A 26,861-nucleotide genomic window follows, 5' to 3' on the forward strand; every position below is an offset into this window, starting at 1 on the left:
GGACACCTTCCTGTGGAACCTCAGCTGGGTGTTCCTGCTCCATGGGGGATTGCAGTGGGTGAGCTTTCCAGGGCCCTTCCACCATTCTGTGATTCTGTAAAACAGCGATTTCTGGTCATTGTGGAGGTCTGGCAGCGGCTCAAGCACAGGACACACCACAGTGCGACAGGACAGAAGTGGCTTTGCTGTGGCACTCAGCTGTAAGAAACCATTAATGAGGGAATATTATTTTTACAACTGATCTGGCACCTGACCCCAGGGCCGGAAGGACTGAGAGACATCAGACTATGAACCCTTAATGTAAAACAAAGTCTCTTCAAACTAATCCCAGAATGCTAATGTATTACTGTATTTATAAAAGTTAAGCTAGGGGGAAGGGCAACCGAAGAGCCAGGAATCCATATTTTAAATGAATCAATAAGGGGAGGGGGTTGTTAGAATTAGATGAATGAGGTAGGTAAACTGAAGCAGGGTTGGGTGATCTGTCCTCCCTTGTGCAGTAATTTATATTTAATTTCTATTTTTTATAACACTGTATTTACAAAGTAATAATGAGTTTATTTACAAAACTTCATGTTACAGCTATCAATAAATATAACAGACCCCTCAAATAATTTTTAAGCCTTTTATTTCAATAAATAAAAGCAGCACTTTCAAAAATTCTTGTGAACCCTGTGTGCCCCTTCACAAAAGCAGCTGGTGTTTTGGTATAAATAGACAGACTGAATTAAGATGGGAAAATCTTCACAGCTTAACAGAGAAAGGGCATGGGACACACAGGGACAGAAGTGTATTTAAATGAAATACTTAGCTGAGGGAGCTCCGGTACAATTGGCACGTCCAGCTCTGCAGGGAGAGGTGAAGAATCCCAGTCGCAGTCAGACGCCGTGTGCCCACCCTACAGGACTCCCAGAAGTAAAGAAGTGCAGGATTTGGCCCTAAAAATAAACAACAAAATACAAATCAAAGAACATGAGATTATTTAGGAAAACAAAATTAGCAAGATTTGAAGTTTTTGAATTAACCCCACTGGGAAGCAGCTGGTGGTATTTTGGGGCATGAGGGTTGTGTTGGGCAGCTGGGGAGGGGACAGGGGGGTTGGTCCCAACCAAGGGGCTCCTGGGGACACGGGCAGAATCAGGCCCTTAAATAGGGATGTAGCCACCCACAATTGTCATACCAACAATAACAACAACTACCTGGTCACTTATAACTCATATTAATTTTCCTGCTTGTAAAACCTGTGGGGTTCCAGGCAGTTTCAGGTGTAATGTTGAGATTCAGTGATGCTGCGGTAGATTTTCCTGGAATATTCACATTATTTACTGTCTCCTTCTGCTTACAGAGCTACGAGCATTTAAATACACAGATCACTGTTGCCCATTTTCATTTGCATTTCATTCGCATTGGAAATGTTGCACTTCTGTGTAAAACACAGACAGATAAATGTTCACATAACACTCAGGGATAATTCATTTATTTGAAAATGATGCAAATAAACACTAATTTCCCAGAATCGCAGTGGTTCTGTACGTACCATCTAGGCGATACCAGCTCACCCCAGTTAATGGCTACCGTAAGAAATCTGAGATATAGATCAGTCCACCGATTAACAGATGATGCTGGTCCAGACAGGTGGTGTTTTAGGCTCTAGTGGGTAGATTCTAAGATACACAAGAGGAAGGAAAACAATCTTTACACCATGCAGAACAAGTATTTTATCAACTTAGATGAAGAATTATAAGATAGAAATTAGAAACAAAGGAGAGCGGCGTCCTATTTCTCAATCGCCTTTCCTTTGCGATAATAACGCAGCCAACGCATGGGTATGGGGCACCATCTAGAGGAGAGGTTGGTATGATGCAGCAGGGAAATGAAAATATTTAATCTTTAAAAATAACAAAAAACCTAGAGCAGGTCTTGTGTAATATTTCATAACTGTTGAATTATTATTTAACAGCTGCTCTCAAGGGAAAGGAACTGGGTGAAGAAATGGAAATGTGGAGATTTCCCTCGCACAACAGAGCGTAGATCTGAACGCAGAACCTCTGCGTGCAAGGAAAACCCATAAACAGTCCCTATTTTGTTCATTATTTTGCACTTCGTTTTTCTTTTTTTTTTAACAAATAAGCTGTGAGATCAAAATTTAAATTAAGAGATCGCTGCATTTACAGATCACCTTAAAGTAAACCTTGACTTTTCAATATTTGTATTTGGTTACAAGTGCATAGCATGAGGCACTAATTCTCAGATTTCCTGTAAACAGCACTTATTTTTGTATCAGTTACACAAAACCACGGGTCTCATTTCTAAACCAATTCATATCCCTGCGTACCATTGAGCTGCATATGAAAGACGAGCAGGATGTGCATAGAAACGTGTTTGACTCATCGCAATAGTATAACGACAAATAAAATCAGAGAGAGATGCATGCACGCGATATTACAAGCTGACTATGAGGGAATTCATCTAATTTTGTAGCTTAATTAAACAGGGTTAAATTCTGCTGCCTTGCTTTTACCCCCAACGACAGCGATAGGACGTGCTGGACCACTTCACAAAGGTACAAGGTACCAGAGACCAAGGCAAGAAAAGCGCCCTGGGTGCCTCAAAAAGAGGCAAAAACCTGAAAAATCGCTTATTGTTAAATGCTGAGAGGTTTCTACAGTACCAGGCTTTCTTTTTTTCTGATAACCAACACCTCGCCTGGCCAGGAGCGGTGGCGGGGAGGGAGGCAGGGAACCCCGCAAGATCTGACAGGTTTGGCCACAGCCGAGCGGGGTTGGTTCCACAGTGCGTGAACATGCCCTTACCTAAAAGTTCTTATTCCTAAAATAATTCTTTTATATATATATATATATATATATATATATATATATGTGTGTGTGTATATATATATATATATTTTTTTTTTTTTTTAACAGCAGTATGGAAAGGAACTGTTACAACTCAGCTTCTTCCTTAAAGCACCTCCGCTCCTGAGTCCCTCTGTTGCTCAGTAGCAATGACCACGCCAAGATGTTCTTCACCACTCGGCATCACCGCCGCTGTTGCCGTTTACAGACTAGAATTCTGCTTTGGAGAGAGATGAATAAGCACAACCATAAAATCTTGCTTTTTCCTGTCAGCCCCCAGCGTGCTGCTGCTGGGACGCAGGGAGAGATGAGTCATGGAGCCGGGAGACGGGCGGGCGGTGGAGACAGAGCTGCCGGGGAGGGAAGTTACTCACCAGCTGGATGAGCCCTTAGGGGAAAACCCAGGCGAAGCGGGTAGAGGATCCATCACAGGCCTTGCAGCAGCCTTACAGGGTAATGAAGCGACTGGGAGGATGTTAACAATGGGAAGCTGAGGCGCCAGGGAACCAGCAACACGGAGGCTCAGCAGTGGCTGCAGAGCAGTAAAACCACAGCCAGGACTGTGCTGATGGCCCAGGGACAGGTTTTGAGCACAACAAACACTCTGCTTGGACTTGTCACGAACGTGGGAAGCTGTAACCTGCAGCACACACCTGACTAACAGCTGGGGGATTCCCAACACGCTCCGTGTTGACGCACAAATCCATCCCAGCTGTGAGGGCAGTGCGACGTGGAGCACTTCTGAGCGCTGGGCTGTGAGGTTGCAGCTTTATCAGCACTTCGGTGAACAGCATGCGGCAAAGTTTCCAGCCGGAATGGCGCGGGAAGGGCACAGGACCTGACTTTGGGGGCATCTTCCATCCCAGGCTTTCAAATCAGCTCCTGTGAAAATTCCCATTGGCTCTAAGCGGGTCCCAAAAGAATAATCCTGCCAGTAGCGGTGGTGCAGCTTCATGTGTTGCCACCCCTAGGCTCAAATAAAAAGCAAATCACGAGACGCTCAGGAAGGCACCAACCAAAAGGTGCCAAGGAAATGCGCCACATTCCTGAAGAAATGCATTAGGCAATAACTTAGTGATAGAATGCAGCAGGACATGGCACTATACGATATTTACAGTGCTGTGTTTTCTCTTCACGTTGAGTTCTATTCAGCTCAGATTGGTACATGCTTACATGGCACGTGATAAAACATCAGACACGCTTTTTTCTTTGCATTCCTGTCACGCATGAAAAGATGAGCTTGCAGTTCTCCGGTCTGGAGCCAGGTGGGAGAAACATTCCCTCTAAGGAGAGTGAGAATCCACAGGCTCTTTCCTCACTGGTGAGGAGCAGTTTTGCACCGCTGGAATGGCAAGAGAGCTGCTACGATCAGAAAACCACGAGAACAGAGCTTTGCAGCTTGGTCAGGCGGCACCTTGTGTCTCTGTGACGAGCTGATCAATGGACCTGCCTTAAAAAGAGTCCAGGAGCTACCACGGTGAGCCTTTTTTTTTAATATTTAAGCTCTCAGTAGCTTGACAACTTTATGAGGTCTGCACATCAACCAGGTAATCCGAGCTCCTGACACAAAATTAAGAACTTTCACAGCTGTATTAAGGCAAATACAGGGGAATTCTGCAAGGCAGCAGAATGTCACCTGACTCAAAGAGCCACGGGCGCTTGGTCGGGTACCCTGAAGCATCCCGAGAAGAAGCTGTGAGTGGGAAGGACAGAATCCTGCTGGTAACAGCAGGGAGAGCTCTGCCACAGCACTGCACAAAGCCTAGTCATGCCATAAATATATGCTAAAAATGAATTTATTCTTAATGTTTCAGCAGCATCAATTCACTATGATTCAGCTCTTGGTATTCAAATCACGAGGATGAGTTGTCTTTTATTTCCCAGTTAGGACAGCGATTGGTACCCTGCCAAGGCTTGGGGAGTTCTAACACCAAATGCCAGGTATTTGTAGTGGTAAAACACAATTTTACACTAAAGAACACTATCAATTCACTCATCACGTTTTAGCAACTTATTGCTGAACTGACATAAATTTGTGGCACTTTGACAGGATGCCTCCTGTGGGGGAAAAAAAATTGTTTCCCTTAAAAATAGTGACTGATATTGAACCCTTTTTTCTTTGAACACGTACTGTATAAATCAGATTTTCATGTCCTGGACAATGGGAACAAACAATATTACTCTGGCTCCTAAAGCTGCCCTATGCCCTCTGTTCTGTAACCCTGGCAGGACTCCAGCCCTTGGGGTATAATCCTGATGGTGTGGAGAGGTGAGGACACGCTGGTCAGAGCCCCGTTGTGCAAGACGCACAACGGCTCCTCCAAAAAATGAGACACATCTCAAGTTGTCCAACACCAGACGTCCATATCACAACGCTTTGTCTCGAGCACCTTAGTCTATGTTTACAATGGAGTAAGCAATTCAATGAACACATATTTTTCTGTATCTCAGTGCATCGCCATATAGCTGTTCCATATCTAACAAAGCCTCCTCAGACCTCTTCCTACAGCCAGGACAGGCAGTGAGGGCTGCCAGCTCCTACCTCCACCCTTCCACCCAGAGTCCTCCCCTGCTGTTGGAGCATTCAGGAAGGTCCATGGGACAACCTCCGTCATTTGGTACATGCTGATGTCCCGCTGAATCACATAATGGCTTGAGTTGAAGGGACCTTCCCAGCTCCCCCAGTGCCCCCCTGCCATGAGCAGGGACATCTTCACCAGCTCAGGTTGCTCAGAGCCCTGTCCAGCCTGGCCTGGGATGTCTCCAGGGATGGTTCATCCACCACCTCTCTGACCAACCTGGGACAGGCTCTCACCACCCTCAGAGCAACAATTCCTTCCTCATGTCCCGCCTGAATCTCCCTCCTTTAGTTTAAAACCATCACCCCTTGTACTGTCACAACAAGTCCTGATCAAGTCTGTCCCCATCTTTCTTATGAGCCACTTTTAAGTACAGAAAAGCCTCAATAAGGTCTCCCCAGAGCTTCTCTTCTCCAGCTGAACACCCCAGCCCTCTCAGCCTGTCCTCCCAGCAGAGCTGTTCCAGCCTCGGATCATTTCTGTGGCTCCTCCGGGCTGCGGGGCTCTCCCGGCCCGTCCCGGCGGCGGGAGGACACCAGGCCGGGAGGACACCAGGCCGGGAGGACACCAGGCCCGACCGCCACCAACACCGCCCCCCGGAACCGCCGACCGGAAGCGCCGCCCGCCGCGCGGGCACCACCTCCGTGCGTCACAGCCCCGCCCTTCCGGCCAAGCGCTTCCGCCCCGTTCCCCTCCCGGCGCCGCTTCCCTCACCCTGCGCGAAGCCGTGCACCGCCCCCGTGCGGCGGGCGGCGGCGCTGCACCCCGCTCGGCGGCTGCCTCGGGCCGGGATCTCCATGGGGCGACCGGCGATGCGATGAACCCGGGCGGGAGCCGGACCGGGGCCAGCGCCGCGCACGGACAGCGGGGCTCGTCCATGGGGGCTCAGCCGCAGTGAGAGCGGCGTCTCCCCGGGGCGCCATCCAGCCACCTCCCCTCCCCCTCGGGCCTCCTGAGGAGGATGGCGACGGCGGCCGCCCCGACCCAGCTCGAAGCCGGTGGGTATCGCTGGCGGCGGGGGTTTGCCCTCCGCCCCGCCGGCCGCCCCCGCGTTGTAACCGTGTCCCCTTCTTCCCCTCGTCCCTCCCGCAGAGCTCTACTACCTGATCGCCCGGTTCCTGCAGTCCGGACCCTGTAAGAAATCCGCCCAGGTGAGCGGGGAGCCGGGGGCTCCGGCCGGGACGGGACCGGGTCGGGGCCGAAGGGGCGCGGGCGGGGGAGCCGCTGCGCTGCGGGCGCCGGACTCACGTCCTTTGTGTGTGTGTGTGTCCGTGTGTCCGTCTCTCCCCAGGTGCTGGTGGAGGAGCTGGAGGAGCACCAGGTACGGCGGCTGCCCCGGCGCGACGCGGGGAGCCCTGGAGGGGTGGGGGGCCGGGGGTTGCCCTGCTCTAACCCAGCCCAGCTCCTCCCGGGGCTCCGGGAGACCCTGCGGGTACCCCCGCTGCGGGACCGGGGGGCAGTGGCTGAGGGGCTCCTCCCCGGGGCGGGCTGGCACTGGCGGGGATTCCCCTCGCCCGCCCGGGGAGCGGGGCAGCTCCGGCCGGGGTCTGACGGGCTCCTCCGTCCCTCCTCCCCTTTCCCCGTCTCCCTCCCGCAGCTGATCCCGCGGCGCCTGGACTGGCAGGGCAAGGAGCACCGCCGGAGCTTCGAGGACCTGGTGAGCCAAGTTTCACTCCCGACTTCCCCGACAAGTTCCCCCCTCGCTGCCGCCGCCGCTCCGGGCGCCGCTCCTCGTTCTGCCCCCCCCCCTCCCCCCGCCAGCCCGTTCTCCCTCCCGGGGCTGCGGGCTGCGCCCCGCCGAGGCCGCGGCTGCCGCCGGGGCGCGGAGGGAAGGGGAGGCCAGGCCGAGGGGAGACCCGGGGCGGTTGGGGCTGTTTGGGACTGACTGACTGGCTGCGCCGCGCTATTGTGGGGCCGGGAGGGTTATCTGAGGGCACGTACCGGGGCCCGGCGCGGCGAATGGCGCCGCGTCTTACAAGCCGTAGAGCGGCGGGTGGCGATAGAAGGCGGCAGCTGATTGGCTGCGGCGCCGCGGAGGAACTGGCAGGGAGGGTGGGGGGCGCCGGGTCCTCCTTATCCCCCTCGACCCCACCGCCCTGCGCGCCCCTAACCGCTCCAAGGCCGGGGCGGCTCATCCGCGGCCTGCCGGGCCTCCCCCGCACGGGGACGTCGGGGTGCTTCGTCCGGTTTCTGCCAGCCCGGTGGCAGCTCTCCCCGTGCCCCCACCGCCTCCCGGGGCGGCGGTTTGACAGCTCCCCCCCCCCCCGCCCTGAGGTGCCGGCGAGCGGGGCTGACAGGGCCGCGGGGCTGACAGCGCCTCGGGCCCCCCCTCGCCGTGGGGGGAGCGTCAGCGTGGCCGAAACACAGTGGGCCGCGGGCACCCGTCGGCCGGAGGAGGCCGCGAGAAGCCGGGTTCCGGGGGCTACGGGCCGACCTAGCGGGGGGGGGGGCGGTTCCATGGCGACGGGCCCGGCCCCGGACAGCGCTGCTGCTGTGGGTCGGGGATCCCTGGCCTGTAGCAGCAGCCTGTGCTGAAACCCTGCTCCTTGTTGGGGCCTGCTTTCATATTAAAAATACATATATTTTTATGGAATGTAATGTTGAAGCTATTAAATGTGTATGAAATATACAGAGTGGCTGCTTTTGCTGGATATAAACCATGTCAAAAGCTGTCATTGAGACAGGTCAGCTTCAAGGGGCTGCTTGCATGGGGGTGGACGTTTTCCCGTTGCGGCAGTGAGATGCGCGAGTTCTTACCAGCAGCAAAAACAAAAAGTTGTTTCCATTTGTTTCTGAAGGGCGCAAAGGGCCTTGTTGCCATTTCTAGGAGCTCTGGGTAATAATGTATTATGCTGATTTAGCACTTTGCAGCTGGAATGCTGTAAACTTATTAACAGCTTTTATAATACTGATTGTCACTATTTCGTCACCTGGAAGGAATTGAAAGTACGTCCTTGCCTTTCCTATCTTGCACACTGCAGCGCTGATGTGGGATTTTGACATGACTGTTACTCAAACTGCTTTGTAGCTTGCTCAAGAGTTAGTTTTCCACTTTAGCGATATTGTAGAAGCTCAGGTGTGGATGGGAGAGCTCCTTGTGTTGAGAGGAGACATTCGTACCTGCTGTCTTTCCCTTTCCAAAGAGTATTAAGAATTTAAGATGAACGTTATGCTTCATCATACCTCTTGTGGATATTTCCAGGGCTGTATATTGAATGAACAGGCACGCACTAGGTGCTGCATTCAATAAATTTTAATGCTGTACGGTCTTGCTAGAGAACCTGCAATCTAACTATGGGCTGTTTCAGGTTTAGCTTGTGACTGCAACCGCTACCCGGGAGGAATATTAGCAGTATGAGGTCTGATTTCAGACTTACTGATTTTGCTTAATCAGTTATGTTAACGTATACATTTTTTTCCTTTCATCCTATAGGGCACAAATAGAAAAACCTTAAAACTTTTTTTATTTTTTTGTGTGTGTCTTTTAGATGGCATTGTTGAAACCATGTACTTTAGAATTTAGAGAAGAGGAAACTGTTGTAAAGTGAGGCCTGGAATTAATGGGGAATTGCTTCTTACTGAATAGAATTATCAAAATTAAGTATAAGATTTCTTCCTCTGTCTTAAACTAATCAAGAGTAATCAATCCTTTTAGATTGCCTTTTTATATAGTGTTATTTAACTGTTTATCATGATTTACAGTAAGGAACAGGACTATAAATGAGTCATTACAGCGAGTCAGGTTTGCTCTGGGTAGGATGAACTGAGCTTCTCCTTTTAATCCTCAGACTGAAGGTTGAGGATTGTTGGGGATATTGAGGAAAGGCCTTTTTTCCTCTCATTGCTTAGTGTCTGATGTATTTTGAATTTGGACCTTGGGCTGCATATGATTGTATATTAACCTGGACTGCTCGACGTCAGGGCTAGCCAGATGTCTGCAAGTAATGTTCAGAACAAAGCCAGGGTGGTGAAGAACGCAGATAACTCTGACCTTTGTTTCAACTATCTCTATTGCATAATGAACCAAAATAAATTAGAGATGCTGGCAATTGGAGATAAAGTTTTTTTGTACCCATTTCTTCTTTTTGAAGACTTACAAAACCTAAATTGAGTTACAATCCTTGTCTAGTGTTGTGGCTACGCTGATCAGCCAGGCCTGAGAGAATCCAAACCCAGAGAAGTCTGATTCTTTTTCTTTCTTTCTTTGCCCAATATTTCGCTTTGGCAAATCTGACAAAGATATTTCTTGCATAATTGCTGATGTTTCAGCTTTGTTTTCCATTCTCAGTTTGACTGTTCAGGTTAGCATTGGTATTTTTCAGAAAATATGCTGATACTGTTGCCATTGAGTATGTTGTTATTGCTCCTGAGGCTTTTGGAAATGATAGAGATGTAACAACCAAATCACCTACTGTGCGGCTTTTATCTAGGGAATGTTTACTCCCGGTTCACTTGCACTTTTAGTCAAGATCTGAAAACTCTCGGAGATTTCTTTCTCTTTTTATTTTTATTTGAACTTGGTCTTTAAATGTCAAGTGCTAAAAGGCGGGAGAATAATTTAGTACACACTAACAAGAATCATATGTAGCAAGCAAAACCATGCAGAAAATCCTGACTTACCTGTGTTTGTGTTCCCTTTGTCTTTTCTGCTTATTTCCACTCTGGAGTACTTCTGATGTGCAACATGTGGCTGCCTGTCTAGGGAATTGTTCAGGTGTACTCCAAAGCGGTTTTCACTTCATTATTGACTGCTGGTGATCTTGAGACACAAAACTTGTTTGTAAGGGAGGACCCTCACTCGCCTTGTGAAGGCCTGAAATACGTCAAACTTGCACGCAATTAGTGCTCCTATTTTAAATGAACCATAGCAGCTCAATGTGGGATCAGCTGTTGTAGAGACAAGTCAAGCCGAACCGATTCAGATTATCAGAAAAGTCTCCAGTGGGCTGTTGGTCAAAATTATCTTTATTTCTGCTAAAGATGGCTGGCTCTGGTTTGGTTTTCAAGAACTTTTTGATGGGCTGTCTCTTCTGGCTTAGCCCGTTAGGGTCTTTGTGGCTAAGATATGTTTAATTTCAGAAAAAAACAGACAATCAGTGCAGAATTTGCATCTGTGGACGGCTGTGCTGGTATGGAACAGCTTATGGGATTTGGCTTTCAGTTTCGGCCTTGCCCATCTGCATCGATTTAAAAGGAGCTTTGAGTGCGAGGTGCTGTTATTTATAGACTGTGCCAATCCCAGCATTAGCGGCAGAGAGATGTTACGGTTTTGTCACCTCAGGAAAATGTCATCTGGTAGTTCCAACCCCTTCTCTCTGGGGAACCTGAGTGGATAATGGCTTTTTAAATTCCTGTGTTTTTGCACGCTGTTGACAACTTGTGTAAGGCCAGGGTCTGAGCTTCCTTTTGCTGAGATTCCATATTTGAGGTCTTGAGTAATTTCCTGCTTGCTCAGCTGCCTTGGTCCTCTCGGTCTCCTCTGCTGCTTTTTGATAAAGTTGTCAATTGATTTGTAATTGATTGTTATTTTGGCAAACGAGAGAAGTGTCGTGCGACTGCCTGGAGGTTCGAAATCTGCTGCTGCTGCACAACAGCCTGCCCGCGGGGACTGGGCACGAAGGAGCCTTCGGAAATCTGCCTGCTTCGCTTCCATCCTGTAACTCTTGCACCAAATTTACTCTGGGCTTTGAAGCAATATTTTGCTGCGCTTCCCAAAAGAGACATTTCAGAGGTATCTGATTCCGATCCCCAGGAAAACATCTTATAATAAGTAGTAGTCACAAAGAGTCTTTTTGTTTGTTTGTTGCCTGTTTATTGAAACCTTCCTTGTAGGAAAAATTGTCAGCAGTCATACCAGGGGATTTTTATTCATTTCAGGGATCAAAAAGCTTCTTGCTTGTCTCCTTAGCTGTCTGCAGAGGACCCTTTGCCCGGTAGTCTGTGAGCTTACATGGTAATGCTTCCAACATCAGAAGCATCACCAGGTTTAGGACTATGACTTTCTCCCTGCCCTACCCTGACTTCACTAATAGTTCTTTCCTTGCAGCTGCTTATCACTGTAGCAACTTATTTGCATCCTGGTTCAAGCAGTGGTGGCTGTGGTACCTCCTCCGTCATTGTTCAAGTGGATTTTTTAAAAGGACGGATTCACCTTACCCGGTTCTTGAAAGTTTTTAGATCCAAACAGCTGTGTGGTTCCTGTGTTGGAGAGCTCTGCTGTGGTACTGTGGCATTTGAACCTTTTTAAGGCCTTTCATATTGTAGGGCAACTCTTTACAGTCTATCCCATGGTGCAGGACTTGCTCTCACTTGACACGTTTTCAGCTCTAATGCATTATTTTAATGTGCTCTTTTAAAAACTCTTGATAAACGTATTTTTGGCCTGTATTACTCCTCTCTTTTCTGTTTTTCTCATTATTTTCTAAAGTATTTTCTAGTATTCTAAAAATATTTTCTAATGTATTTGAGGAGTTGATGATGTCCTTGCCGTTGTTTAATTTTGTTGTATGGGGTTTGGACAAACATGCACTAAGAATGGTGGCTATAACTGATGCGAAGTTTTGCCTTTTTCTTTCTTTTAATGAAAATGTGATTTGGGAGACTTTGTTTTTTTCAGCTGTGCGTTTGCAGCTTCACATTTCAGACAGATATTTAAAATCCATTTACAGCTATCTCACACAGAGGTAGAAGGAAGGATTTTTGTTTCAAGTTCATTTGGGAACCTGAAAATAGAATTGCTTGCTTTGCTCTGGGCTGCGGTTTAAGCATTTTATCTGGAAGTTATTAAGGAAAAAAGTCTGCAGGAGAATTTGCTGCTGTTGCTGCCTGTGTAGCTGTTTGGTAGGAACAACAGTGAAAATATTCAGATAAAGGGGCACTTATTTGGGCTGTCCTGGCTTGTAGCAACATAAAAATGTGCAGGGAAAGGAGTGTTGTACAGCCTTTCTGGTGTTGATGTTTGCTCCCTTTACTGTTCTTTATAAAACTGTTGCTTAACTTGCAGATCTTGAAGCAACAAAATCCATTTGTGAGCAGATGCGCTGAGTTAGTCAGGACTGTTGGTTGAATAACTTGTGCTCTAGCTCCACAGTGGGATATTTGCTGCCAGGCTTAGTTCAGCACCTCTCTAGACGTAAAATAGCAGCGATACTTCGAAGCCAACGTGCCACTGGGTGGGAAGGGAAGCGTTGTGCTGCGGTACGCTAGGGGAATGGTTTGGACTTTTATATTTCCAGAGAGGGCGGTGTGGTTTGTTTTTTTTGCTACCCTGGAAGTAAATTCTAAAATTCTATGGCTTTTGGATTTGTTGCTCTTTTTATTCTTTTAATCTTAAGCTTGATAAATGGCTAGAATTGGCAATTGTTGACTGAGGAGCACGTTATTAATTATCAGAGAGGTAAAAAAGAATTTCATACTCAGATTTTATTCAATTGCAGATTCTCTCTTTAGAATTGCCTTTGTTTCAGATGCTTTACATACTAAAGGGAGACTACCGTGGGATAATAAAATACTTTGTAGCATTCACACACTTAAAATATTTCAGGAATAAGTATGAATGATAGACATGTGCAAAAGTCTGGATTATCTTTTTATCTCATCTTCTGTTATATCATGTGATTTACAATGCAAGTCAGTTTGTGCTTACATGCTGAACTTTACTGGCTGTATAAATGGGAAGGTACCAATATAATTTTGGAACTCTATGATTTTGGGCCAAAAAAAAAGAATGGCTGGAGAAGGCAGGCAGTGCAGGAGAGGGTTCATGGCCCAGGGCTGCTCGTTCCTTGGTGCTCACGGTACGAAAAGCCATGGAATGGGACCGTGTTAATGCGGTCATCAGGTTTATCTTTCCTGCAGAATTATGATTCTTCTGGTTCCCTTGGAAGACCAGAGGCGTATCTTTAACACGCGGCGACTGGAAGGATGCGTGGAGAAGCCTGTCTGTCTTCTCTAAGAGTTTCTATTCAGATTGGAAGAGGTTTGTTTGGATTTAGTTGAATGGCAATTTGAATGTGTCCTTAGAAAAGCTTTTTTTTACATTTTTTGTTCAAATGTGATTTGTGGGCTGGTGTTGCCCGTGGTGCAGGTGATGACACGACACAACACATGACTCACTGCGCTCAGCCCAGTAACGCCACTGCTCTTGCCCAACTGGGGTGGACGATTTCCCAACGCCGTGTAGTAGTAATCCATTTGATGACACAGTTCGGTGAGCGATGTTTTGGCAGCAGGGCCGAGTGAAGCACTTACCTTTTCCTGCCATGTAGGAGAGAGGGGTGTATGCTGTTATTTCTTTACAATGAGCATTGTTCTGGCCCTTTCAGGTCAGCTTTAGTATTAGTTGGCATTAGTTCGGGCCTTTGTAAAACAAAAAAACCCCTGTTTTATGACAACCTCTAAAATATTGCAACAGATACAAAGGTCGCAAATACTAATACAGTTATTTTTTCAATCACAGGTAGCTAAGAGCTGAGCAACCTCTTACTGTTGATCTTTAAGAAGGAGATGGGTGGAGTTGTATGTCCTGTGCTGAAGGAGCTAAATAAGCTCTGATGTTGAGTTTGTGTTGCCAACTAGGAAATGCAGTAGAAGTCAGGCAAGTGCAGGGCATTCTGGATAATGAGGCACAATTTATTTCTGTTTGAACAGGCTGTCGGAAGAACTATTGTCTCTACAGAAAACAGTCTCTGTCTAAAGAGGAAAAAGAGGAATGTTTTCTCGAGATGACAAATTAGGAGTGGAGCCTACACGTGTGGGTCTTAACACTGCTTATTCCCGGTAGCTAAAAAACAGAGACTGGGTGTTGCTTTTAGGATAATATTTAGGGTTTTTAGGCTTTAGCACATGCACTTCTTACAGCAATATGAGTGTTTGGAAAGGGTGTTTCAGCTAAGTGAGAAACACTCTGTGTGCAAAGAATGAACTGAAGGCTAAAGAAGGCTTAAAAAAGGTCCCCAGGCTATACTTTGTTTGATCAGATTTTTGCACTGGGAACTCAAGAGTTTCAGGGATTTTTATTTGTTGTTGAGGGATATCCTAAGTTACAGCTGCAGCTGCTACCACCTGGAGTTTCTAATCCAACTTTTTCAAGGCTCTGTCTCACTTGAAAACACACCTTTGGTATAATGAATTTTTAGGAGTTCTAGACTTTATTTCAGTAACTTTATTTAACTTCAACACAACCAAACAAAGAAACAGCAGGAGCAAGAATAAAGCAACTTTCCAACGTGTGTGTTATTTCTGTGTTTAGGTGGCCGTCAATGCACACATCCCTCCGGATTATCTCCTTAGGATCTGTGAGAGACTTGGGCCCCTTCTAGACAAGGAAATCCCGCAGAGCGTCCTGGGCGTGCAGACTTTGCTTGGTGTCGGGCGCCAGTCTCTGTTAAGGGCAGCAAAAGGTAAGATTGTCGATTTCTGTTTGATTGATTTGTATTTTAATGATCAAATACCCTTTTGTTCCAATTCATGTTGGGGTATCTGTGTGTGTTTGCGTGACCCTTGGTTTGTCTCCTATGCTGGCAAGCTTTCTTATTGCAGTCTTGCTAAAATACAGTCCTTGCTGGCCCTGTCACATCTGTTTCTTTGGTTGAAAATGCCATCTTGAACAGCTCTTGCCTACGGTTGCCTGATCCTTGTTACCTGCTCCCTCTGCCTCCCCTTCCCATTATGTTGGACTGGTGTGTGTGTAAATGATAGGATGAACTGGATTAGAGAGTTGATCCATCTGAAAAATAGCCCTTTTTTCATATACACATACACATGCCTGTGTCTAAAATAACCCAGAAGTCTATATATTTTGCTGGGCAATTTTTGTTGGCTTTGTTCCGCTATTGATTCCCTGGCTGTGCAGGCAGATGTTTCAGCTGGAAGCACAGAGTGGCATTTGGGGCAGCACTTCAAGGGTGGGAAAAGGTTGAAACTGATTCTTCAGTGTTAATTCCTCTCTTGAAGTTAATTTGAACAAAAGTCCCCGTTCCTTTCATGAAAAAAGCACCAGTCCTATTCCTTTTGAAAAACTGCTCTGGTTGACATTGTGATCCTGAGAGCACAGTTTTGTGTTGTAACTAAACAGATCTGAGAGCCATCTGCTATTGAAGCGGTTCCTCCCTCCCCTCCTCACTCCATGCCCCTGCCACTTCTTCCCCATAGGAGCCACAATGTATTGAATCCTGTGATGTGCTGATTCCGAGAGCTAAAATATTGCAAATTTTGTTATTGCTGTTGAAGTGAATTCAATGAGCTGGTGGAAGGCGCACAGTGCTGGAGGTGACCTGGGCAGCAGGAGCATCACGCAGGGATGGGAGAGCAGGACCTTCCTGTTCCAGTGCCACTTGAGCTCTTAATTTCCTGCATCCTGTGAAGTCACACTCCATGCTAATAAGGGCTGGAGCATTCTGCTCATCCACTGGCTATCGCCTGGAGGGATGTGCTGTTTGTAAACACCTTTCCTTATGCCAAGTTTTGGGACTGCGTCTTGTTTTGCCTGTGCTTTGCTAGAATTGGGTGGAGAGTTTCAGGTTTGCAAGAAGGCCTGCAAAGAAACGTTTCTTTGCTTCACATTCCGTTTGCATCTTAGAGGAAAACAGCAACAAACATCTAAAGAGAAAAAAAACCTGATTTTTGTGCAGGAAAACAGAAGTTTTTTAGGTGAATTTGAGGCTAGATGAATCACTGAAAGAAGTAGTGCTTCCTAAGCCATGGCATAAATTTATTGCCAAGAGATTTCTACTAGATTTGTGGTGGGTTTTTTCCCCTTCAGAAAAAGACACTGTGACATTGTGCTGTTTGGTGTGTAAGCCACCTTCTCTTACACCAAACAGCGCACCTTTTTCACAACTGATGTATGTGAATTTCTGCTCCCCCTAGTTGTGCATCAGTATGAAGTTTCCACTTAGCATGAGTATTTATATCTGTTTTGATCTGGTTTAGAAAGCAGGAGTGCTGTTTATAATGCACATCATTGCAATCCTCTGTGGCACAGTGTGGGTTTTAATCAGAAGGTGCTCTCAGGAGTCTCTTTGAGTCACGTAAGCTTGTGCACTTCGTATTTGGAGATCTACATGGTGATACACAGATCCACCAATCTGTGGCACTGTCTTTCTGTTTCAGTCGTTGTTCACCGTGGAAGCTCATTTCTCTCCTTCCAGATGGCCAGAAATGGAAGAAGTCCAGGTCTAATTTCTGAGGCGCTCTGAACAGTCTCAGAAAAATCACTATTGTTCTAGAGAGAAGGCTCTCTGAGGCCAGTTGGCAACAGATAGCTGGAGAGTCTTTAAAGGAAGCAGTCTTCATTTTCAAAGCAGTGTTTTTTAGGGGGATGGTGTGCAGAGGAAGATCTGAAAGGAGGGCACGTTGCCACCAATTGCAGGAAAACAGATTTATTGGGGGGGGGTGGGAATCTCCCTTTTCCCCGTGTCAGGGAGAAAATGTGTGCGTGTGTGTGTATTCTCAAATGTATGGTTCATAAAAAAGGTTCTGTATGTGTTGGGATTCTGGAAGGACTGAAAATATACCAAAGTTTGGCCCTGCCTCAATACTTTTTAAATTCTTTTTCTTTCCATTAATTTAGACTTCTTGCTTACCAAAATGAAGCATTTACAGTCATATTGCTTAGGAACTAGAAATTAGAGTACCGATCTTTTGAAAGTGTTACATCTCTGACAAACTGTTTTAAAAGATAAACCTTATTTTGGGATGCTGGGAGTGGAGCTTGATGCTCTTGATTCTAAGAAGAATAGGTCAGTTGGACCTGCTTTAGCTCATTGTTTGACTAACCCACTGTCAATCTTGCCGGTACAGACTTCAGGCACACGCTATGGAAAGGATCTGCATTTGCGGCTCTGCACAGAGGCCGGCCGCCCGAACTACCTGTAAATTACGGGAAACCACCAAACGTGGGTGAGTTCTGAAACATATAGAAAGTGGGGTTTTGTCTTTGTATTTTCGTTACTGTTTCAGCTGAGAGTTACTCTTACTAACTGGAGCAATAGTATGAGTTCACATTAATGGCTTTTTTTGACGTTTCACCATGTCTAAAAGAGGTTTCTCGCTGAAAATAGACCAACTCTTTTTGTAATATTCAGGATTGGATCTTCCATAATGTGTGTACACATATTAAAACATTATGGACATGTTGAAAATTTTTGCACGTCAACTCCCTGTTTGGGGAGTAATGTGCTTGAGTATCTTTTTCTGATACATGTACAGAATACGTTTGTATGCTTGTCAGGTTGGACGAGCACCGTCTCAGGAGCATGTAGACAATCTTCATCCTGCAATCTCAGCCAGAACAAAGCGCCTGGCTCCCAGAGAACGTTTTTTGACTCAAGAATTCATTTTAGTTCAATTATGACAGAAAACAGACTGCTTGCAACATTTCGCTCCAAACAGGAAATAATCACAACCCAACATTTGTGTTACTTCAGGTTCAGTTGTCTGCACAGATAAAGAACTTGTATAAAACTCAGATATGTGTTGGCATCCAGCTTACGTATCATTGAAGAACTACTCTGTTTCACTTAAACTGAGAAGTATTTCCTTGTATGGTGTGAACTTTCATTAACCATTTATATAGCAAACAAATTTGATAAATATAAGTTGCGTTGGTCATGATTTGTTCTCTTATTAGGGCATGTTATCTGTATTTTTGTGTGTTTGTGCAGATGTAGAGGCTTTTCCTGGTCTGTTAGGAGATGCATTCATGTGTGTTTCTCGCATCCCGTTGGAGATGCAGGGTTGATGATGACAGGCTTCTGTTTCTACCATGTCTGTTCCTCTGATTGTGCTTCTGCACTTTCTCATTGCTAAAAATTAATCATTGTCAGACACGAATGTGCCGAAGCCGGTGCTGTTTGTGGTTGGAATCGATAGCATGCTTTGCACAAAGTCTGCGGTGTCGTGGCAGGAGCGTGATGGAATAGCAAAGTTAATTATGGGTCTTCTGTATGAGAAATAAATGGATATTTGCGTGAAACTATTGCATTAGTACTTTTCCTGCTTTGATCAGATAATGCATGAGTCAGACTATGGACATTAAAAAAGAAAACTATTTCCATACATTAGTATGATTACTTCTGTACATGTCTGTGTATTTATTCTTTTAGGCTGGTTCTGCAGTTGCTTTTTTGTTAGTAGCTGGGCTGATAGATTGCTAGATTTATAGCACACACTCTACTTCTATAGTTTTATTTTTATACAGACTTGTGGATCAATTCTTTCGTAAGAGGAGAATCGGACCGTGTATTTTTGGAATATGAGGTATCACTAATGTGCCATACTAGCAGATCGGACTTCAGCATTTGTCATACTTTGATGACAAACATCTGTGCTGCTGGCTTGGTGACTATTTAGTGACTCAGAGAACAGAACAATTTGTTGGTTTTGGTGTTTTCCTATGAACTGTTATTTAGGAAATGCGAAGGTATTATATGGAAGTGGGTCTTTATAGCAAGGAATTATTTGTTCCTGGAAGAATATGGTCCTCTTGGTGTTGATACATAAACTACTAGTAAGAGAGGAAAATGTGTATAAAATTAAAATAAGAAGCTGGCTATACTAAAGCTGTTCAGGAGGCAGAAGTTTGGTTTGGGGATTCTCCATTTTTAATCATGAGGTGCAAGTCACAAAATCCTTCTGTGTATATTTGTGCAAAATGGGTGTTTTTGTGGTGAGCAGTCACAGCCACAGGTGCTGCAGCATGTGTGTGTTATGTTTTAAAATACCAGATGAAGAAGTATGCCCAACCTCTTTAATATTTCAGCATAATTGTGAATTTCCATACCGTGCTGGCTTGGTCAGATCGAGTTGTCTGGAATTACTCGCTGAAGTAGTTGGGCTGAAGTAATAGACACCCATAATAACGTGTGTTCATGAGCGAGATGAAGTGATTGTGTAATTGCCTGTGTAGACTGGTAAATTAGGTGTAGAACCAGCTAAAAGTACTCGTCTGTTGTTTCCCTTCCAGTGATAAAGATGTAAGCTCAATGCCATCAGAGGATGGTGTTTCAGGTGGTTTCTGTGCAGGTTTTGCAGCAGTCTTGGGTTTGTCAGAGGCTTTTTTTGTTGCAGGCAACACAAAGCAGGTTAGAAAGAAGATTGTTTCCCCTCTTTAGTTGATCAGTAGAGCTATTTCAACCTAAACATGTAAATCTTTGTGTGGGTAACTGTTGTTAGTGAAAGCAACACAAGATTTGGAAGCAGAAAGTTGAAAGCACAGTCTGGATGAATAAGCAATTGGGCTGTCTGGAAATGCGCAGCCGAGGTGCCGCGGGGCCGCCGAGGAGCCGCGCTCAGCTCAAATCCATGATGTTCCCCTGCTCTAAAGGACGTCCGTGAGGTCAGCAGCTAGAAAAGCTGGAACACTTTGTTCTTTTGGTGCTTTTACTGGGTTTATCTGTATTTCTGGCCCACATGTACTCTCTGAGATGATATTTTGCACGTGGGAGCCAACTGTGTTTATTTCCCGGTGTTCTTGCGAAATCCAGACTTGGGTTTCTTCTGCACCTGCGAGTGGAACCCAATCGTCCTGCTTGATCAGGACAGCATGAGGTCACACTTACCACATACGACTATGTAAAATGTAATGTCATAATGTCTCATTATGAAGTTACAGTGCTTATTTCAGAGGATAAAATAGTATGACGCAAAGTCCTCACCCTTAGTACTAGCGGGAACTATTTTTAAAGCAAGCATTTATACCAGTGTTCTGTTTTCTGTTTTTCCTTGCAAAAAATTTGAGTGACACAAGGGTTAATATTAATTCAAGCAGTTTGAAAACTTAGGCGACTTATTCCCTGCTGAAATGTTTTAATTCCTTCTGGAGTTGTGACTTTGACATTTGTGATGTCTGATTGTTGAAACTGTGATGTTGTTTTCAGTGCTGGGTTATTGTTGTAGGGTTTTGGCTTTATCCTTCCTAGGTGAAATTTCTTTACATTTGTACTGCTGTCTCTAGTAGAATGGCTTGTGATTTAAGGATTACTGTCGCTTAACAGGAAGACTAGAGATGCTCCCTTTATTGGAAATAACTGATGCAGTTATGAAGGTTTTAGGGCTACTATGTTGCTGAATCTCTGTGTGGTAATCAGGGTGTTTTTAAAGCTCTTAGGCTTTATAAATACAATAAGTTCATTGTCCTGAAGAAAACAAACTCAACGGGGTGTTTTGTCATCTATGGGTAATTCCCTACTTAAATATTTTGTATTAATCTCCTACCAAAAATTATGAGAACTGGGTTTGGGGATGTTTGTTTGGTTTTGGGGGGGAGGTTTTACTTTGCAGTTTTTAGGAAGCAGTGATAGTTAATGAAGTTAATACACGCTTTGTGTGCATGGCCTGCGTTTCTGGTATAGCCCAGCCATTTTTACAGTGAGGATCAGATGCGTTGAATACCTGCTACTTTTTGTTCAAGATGCTGTTGCTTTGCTAAAGCCAGTGCTCCTTATGGCACAGCACTGGTTCTGTATTTCTCTGAAGCTCGTGATGAAAGCATTTCATAAGCAGCGCTCTTCATTTTTTAATTGTCCACGGGAGATGGAGGAGTCTGGTCCCCATTGTGCAAATAGGGAAGGAGACACAGAGAAAAGTGAAATTACTTTTGCATCCTCTGAAGCCAAACTGATTGCAAGTCTGGGAACGGACTGGAAAAGTTAGGAGTGCCACATGAAAGGCCATTGGAGTTATTTGCCCGAACGTTTGTTTTACCTCTTTGTGTCTCCTTCGTGTGATTTACCACAAACAGCAGTGGTGAATTTTCAGAAGGGTTGCATGGGAACACTGGAGGACGCGGAAGGTATTGTGATTATTGGGAATATTTTTGAAATGCAAGTTTACCTTCACACAGTTCTTTGTGTGGTTAAAAAAGGTATTCAAAGCTCTTTAAAATTGCTTAAAGGCAGATACAGTGTTATTATGTATTTAAATGATTTAAACACTGAAAGGCACAGCAGAATTACCGTAGTGCTAAGTGACCACAGCTCTGTGTTGGCATCGCATCGGCCACGGTGTGGGGGAAAGTGGGGTGTAATATTTCTGAGAACTTGGATTTTAAGCTGGCATACTTAAATAGTAAAGAATATGGAAGCAAACCTGGCAATACCTTTGTACAGCATCGATCGTATGGGATCTCCGTGCCCTCCTGTAGGAGGTGGGAAAAATGGTTCAAAGTTTCATTTTTCCTTTGCAATGGGAGACAGTTTCATTTAACAGTTCCTGAATAGTGCCAGGGATTGTTGAATAGCGAGTAGATCGTAAATGAATTTGGTTTAGTGTGTTTTGCTTTTTTAGTACTGCTGAATGTGTGTTTTTACATGAAAACCAAATATTGACAGAAGATACGTCCATGGTGGGAGCCTGATGGCTTTTGCAACCATCTACACCTTTTGTGCCATTTTGTTCCTAGCATATAGTGTTTCAATTGCATTGGGTGATTAAAAACAGTTCAAATTTCAGAGCGCAGATCTTTCTGCTTGTGCATTGACGCTTCAATCTTATAAATGCACAGAAGTGTGTTATGGGTTAGTAGCCCTTTGAAATGATGCTTCGTGACTTTGTAGGTTGTGTTTTGTTTAACATATTCCATTTTGGGCACTGATATGATGATACAATCAAGAAAATGGCTCGAGTTGTTTGCTATATTTTTAAACTCCAGGACTGAAAGGCTGGGCCCGCTGCAACGTGCAGCCGGTGAGATAAGGGCTTTCTTCGGGGAACCCACTAGCACAAGGACTCGACAAAACCCAGGGTAGCTATGTTACATCCTCAAGTGCCGTTGGCAAAACGTGCCAAAACTTGAAAATAAAAAGTTCAAGTGGTATAAATTAAGATAGGTAGATTTAAATACCCAGAATTATGCATCAAATCAAAGACTGGAATGATGATCTTTCTGTATCCGCAGCCGTGATGATCTTCACGTGCTGTGTCCCCGCAGAGGCACCGACGTGCCTGGTTTCTCCTGCCACATATTTCTTATGTCATCGAAATGAAATGGGATTGCTGCTACTGCTTATAATGGGGGAGGGTTTGTGGGGAGTGTGGACAACCATTGACTCTCACATAGAATCTGGAACCCATTCCAGAGAAAGATTTTTATCACAAAAGCACTTGAAAGCAATTATTATTGTACTCCAAAAAGAAATCCCTTGAAATTGTTATAAGGAACTTATATGTTACTGAAATCAGGTTTTCCAAATCCATCTAGAATAAATGTATCTGTTGAACCCTGTTAGGAAACAATATTTAATATTGATTTACTTTAAGTTCTGGACAAATTTCATGTCTTATTTTTCCTCTTGTTTTGTTTTTCTCTCCCAGTAAATATAATTTCTGCCAGGCAATTAACTGGATGTGGACGTTTCAGCCACTTGTTCCCAACATCCACCTACCAACACATGAAAATGCATAAGAGGATTTTGGGCCACCTCTCATCTGTTTATTGTATAGCCTTTGATCGCAGCGGGAGGAGGATTTTTACAGTAAGTTTGCAAATTTTCCTTTTCTGAGTTACTGACTGAGATGCGGCCACGGCTTCCAAAAAAATGAAGGGAAGAAAAATCTTGCGTGCTCGTTTGTCTTTATTTATTATATCATCTTTCATCCTGAGTGGCACCTGCAGTATTCTGGGATTTGGAGTTAATTTCCATGCTGCTGGCTGAGTTAAATCTTTACACTTTTCAAAAAATTACTTTTCACCTTTGAGTAACCTTGGAAATGCTGGCAATCCTTTCCTCGCATTTCATAAAACCTGATGAGAAATAGAAGACCTCATTACTTCATCTGCAATTTACTTCTCTGCTAAATTTTCTTTCTAGAGTTTGTAGTATGCCGGTGAATGTATGAATATTATTCCAAGTTTTTCCTCCAGAATATATTAAAATACATTTCTGGAGTACTGTCCTTGCTTTTTGTTGTGCATATTTTAAAATTAGCAGATTTTTCAAATTGATAATGCATTTGTTAACTGTTCATGTCAATCCCTGTCTTGTCTTTGCCCTTGTCTCTTAATAGGTATTTAGAAACACATTACCTGGCAGGTTAATTGTTGCCTTTGTGTTCTTGCTGGCTTCTCCACTCATTATCAATTGATTGAATAGAGATGTTGTTACAATAATTACTCTGGGTCATAGTGAGAACCTTTCCGTTTTTGTTTACACCGTAAAGAAATCTTACTCGTCTGCAGTTATATGAAGAACTGAGAGTGATTTTTGTTCGAATTTAGCTGAAGTTAATACAATGTAATTTAAAGCCAAATCGCATCGATATGGCAGTTAGTTTTATTGTGTTGTGTTCATTAATATATAGTGACGATCCTAGTGTCAGTATTCTTTGTAACATTGGAATAGTGGAAAGGTCACTGAACTGTCTAAAAATTCTTGGTGATATTGGGATTGAGTGTGAAATTATGTAGATGCTACTATAAGTATTTTACAGTGATCTGTGTTGGATCTGCTTCTGAATTGTGTCCTGTCCCTCGGATGCTTCAGGGTGCTTTCCTTAGACCTTTGATTTTCCTGCTGGTTGATCCAGCTCACACAGATAACACATCGTTTGGTAGTGTGCAGTGAAACACTTGATCTCTTTAAATTTACCATAATTATTACTTAACTGTCCTGAGAGGTGTTGTATTAGCGGTGGTAATCATAGCTTTGTATGAAACATAAGACAGTGGCTTCTGTTTTATAAATACATAAATCCTTGACCCCACAAGTGATCCCCAAAGTCAGACACTGTGGAATCCCACTGAGGTTACTCTTTGGGCAGGTTCATGGCACGGGGATGTTTTTGCCACAGGTTCATCTGCGCCGTACCTGTGTATTTTGCACACATAACACATATTCTTTCAGATAATCTGTGGAAATTTTTGTGTGGCATTAGGGGTCAGATGATTGTTTGGTCAAAATCTGGGCTACAGATGACGGGCGCCTGCTCTCCACGCTGCGAGGACACTCGGCTGAGATTTCCGACATGGCCGTGAACTACGAGAACACGCTGCTGGCCGCGGGCAGCTGCGACAAAGTCGTGCGAGTCTGGTGTCTTCGAACCTGCGCCCCGGTGGCTGTGCTGCAGGGCCACTCAGCTTCCATTACTTCCATACAGGTAAAGGATAATGTTATTTTTTCCTAAATCCTTGAATTGGAATGGTACTGAGAGACGTGGATCAGCGATTGGGGACAAAGCGTCGTGTCTTTCCGTCTCCAGCAGCGGAGATTTGCCCCAACTTGAGGGTGCAGAAATGTCCAACAAAATAAAATTCTGGGATAAAATGGCAATCCCTGCAGTTTGGCAGGTTGTGCACACAGAGGGGAGAACAAGCCGGGCTGTTTGGCTCAGAATCCCCTGTTCTTCAGGAACCTTCCTGCCTTTGATTCACCCCAGGCTGCTCCATCATGCCTGAAGTCCCAGGGAGTCTCGTTTCTCCCCTTTTGCCTACACTTGCAATTCTGTCTGATTTCAACTATATTGCAAGTTGCTTACTTTAAGGTGATTTTTTTTTTTCTGAAGACATTTTATTACCTGGTTTTGCATTTTGTATATGATTTGTTTATTAATACATACATGTGCATTCCTCACAAGCCTTTTGTAAACTCTGGTAATTAAAAAAGAACATCATGGCTTTTTGAGGAAAGCGTGCTTGATTCCTTTACCAAATTACCAGGTAGCCAGAGGTTGAAGTTATTGCCGTATTTGTGAAATTCAAGTGAAATCCTCCAGGATGAAAAGCTTCCCTGCTCCTTAGAGCAGAGCTTTGGGCAGAGTCTTTGCTGGGCCTGGGTACAGGAATCAGTTGGGTTTTGTTACCAGGTTTAATCCAGTCCTGTACTAGAAAGAAGTGTTCCTTGTCTTGTTACCCCGTTAAAAGGCTCTTGGCTTGTTTCATATCTACAATTTGCTGACTTTTATGTGTAGAAACAAGACTTGCTGGTCAAAATGGAGGGGTTTTCTATTTCCTCAGCTTTATTTTATGGAAGTTCAGATTCTGTGCTTATCCCTGCTACCACTCTGGACCCCCAGAGAGAAAGCCAATATATGAATCAAAAAGATTCCTGTCAACATCCATTTACAAGTTTCCAGGGTCGGGGGGAGAAAGCAATGAGGTGATTTAACTGTTCTAACTTTACTTTCAGTTCTCTCCAGCAAGGAAAGGAACAACACGATACCTCACTTCTACTGGTGCTGATGGAACAATCTGTTTCTGGCAGTGGCACGCTAACACCATGAAATTTAAGTAAGCCTGTTTAGATAATTATAATTAGGACGATTTTATTTTGAGTTTTAGCGTGGAGACGAATGCTGGGGTAATTAAATAAGGGTGTGTTCTTTCTCAATAAACATGAGCATTTTCTCGTGTGTACTCTGGAATCTGTGACATTACAACCCAGAGAGGGGGCAGAGATCAGGGCTGTTATTTCTGTTTTTTTTTTTGCTTTGAGTGACAGTGTTGTAGAAGAAATTTCACCTTTTTTTTTCTTACTAAACTAAGGAAGAAAGTTACTAAAGTGAAAAATAAGTTCTAGCAAACTTAGGTGAGAATTCTGAAATAAAGAGGTTTAGGATGAGCATGTTGACCTTAACCTGCTGCACTGCACTGTTCTTGTTGAATGGCACTGGGATACAGTAATGAAAAGTAAAAATGTGTTGTTGCGTACAGGGATCGCCCCGTCAAATTCACAGAGAGGTCCAGGCCTGGTGTTCAGATATCTTGTTCGTCTTTCAGTTCCGGTACGTGTGCATTGGAAGGTGGTTTATCAACTGTAATTCCTTTGGTGACAAGACTGTTACTTCTTTTAAAATAAAAATGCTATTAAACCCTTTTTCAGTTAATTACAGCATGACACATTGTGATTGGTTGAAATTTTCCCTGCTAAGGGTCTACCTCAAGCTACTTTTAATCTTGTTATTTTTTCTCTAATTTAAGCTGCCTTGACCACTTCCAAGGAAGACAATGCTGTCAGTCTGTTGTGCACATCAGAGACTTTGCTTTGTAACATCCTTTTAAGGTTTATCTTGTAAAGTTTTTGAGTGAAAAGTTCTTGAAATCTGGCAGACAGGCGGCCTCTGTTCCAAGGTTACACTTCTGCTCGTCTTCCAAATTTGGCCAAGTTCTAGGAGGATCAGTTCAATGTGTTTGAAAATATCAGCTTAACTGACATCAGTTGTTGCAGCTTTGAATTCTCGAAAATAGTGATTTTTACCAGCAAAATGATGTAATTTCTCATTAAATTTTGCGATCTGAAATTCAGGGCTGTTCTATAGCCATGCGAGCCTTGCCCACATTCCTTTTGTAAAACCAGAAGTCCTGAAATAACTGAAACGCTTTCAATGCAATAAACTACACAGCGGTGCCCTTTTTGTGCAATATTGTAAATTGAACAAAGATTACAAGAAAATATCTTTATCACTGACTCCCAGTTGCACCATAGTTTCTCTC

At 44.5% G+C, this 26,861-nt stretch overlaps 1 protein-coding gene and 1 long non-coding RNA gene across 5 annotated transcripts in view; one reads left to right on the plus strand and one right to left on the minus strand.

Annotated features, from left to right (window-relative positions):
* Nucleotides 1–611: 611 nt before the first annotated feature.
* LOC139828863 (uncharacterized) lies at nt 612–6,161 on the minus strand. Of its 3 annotated transcripts, none has more exons than XR_011740919.1 (3): nt 3,230–6,161; nt 2,971–3,072; nt 612–1,664 (listed from the first exon to the last, which is right to left on the minus strand). It is a non-coding gene; the product is annotated as an uncharacterized lncRNA (long non-coding RNA). The 3 variants fall into 3 exon arrangements; XR_011740918.1 differs by having other exon boundaries at nt 612–938; nt 1,200–1,664; nt 2,971–6,161; XR_011740921.1 differs by lacking the exon at nt 2,971–3,072.
* Nucleotides 6,162–6,218: 57 nt separating this feature from the next.
* BRWD3 (bromodomain and WD repeat domain containing 3) overlaps nt 6,219–26,861 on the plus strand; it is a 46,227-nt gene continuing 25,584 nt past the window's right edge. Inside the window, exons 1-10 of one of the 2 annotated variants that reach the window (XM_065846175.2) lie at nt 6,221–6,432; nt 6,527–6,585; nt 6,726–6,755; nt 7,032–7,091; nt 14,685–14,835; nt 17,237–17,335; nt 22,748–22,908; nt 24,308–24,529; nt 25,558–25,658; nt 26,082–26,152. In XM_065846175.2, the coding sequence (XP_065702247.1) occupies nt 6,396–6,432; nt 6,527–6,585; nt 6,726–6,755; nt 7,032–7,091; nt 14,685–14,835; nt 17,237–17,335; nt 22,748–22,908; nt 24,308–24,529; nt 25,558–25,658; nt 26,082–26,152 (991 nt within the window). In that variant the 5' untranslated portion in view covers nt 6,221–6,395. Of the gene's footprint in view, nt 6,433–6,526; nt 6,586–6,725; nt 7,092–14,684; nt 14,836–17,236; nt 17,336–22,747; nt 22,909–24,307; nt 24,530–25,557; nt 25,659–26,081; nt 26,153–26,861 lie in introns of both variants that reach the window. The other variant, XM_065846173.2, reaches the window with a different exon arrangement.

This window comes from Patagioenas fasciata, chromosome 11 (assembly GCF_037038585.1).
Source record: "Patagioenas fasciata isolate bPatFas1 chromosome 11, bPatFas1.hap1, whole genome shotgun sequence".
Taxonomy (NCBI): Eukaryota; Metazoa; Chordata; class Aves; order Columbiformes; family Columbidae; genus Patagioenas; species Patagioenas fasciata.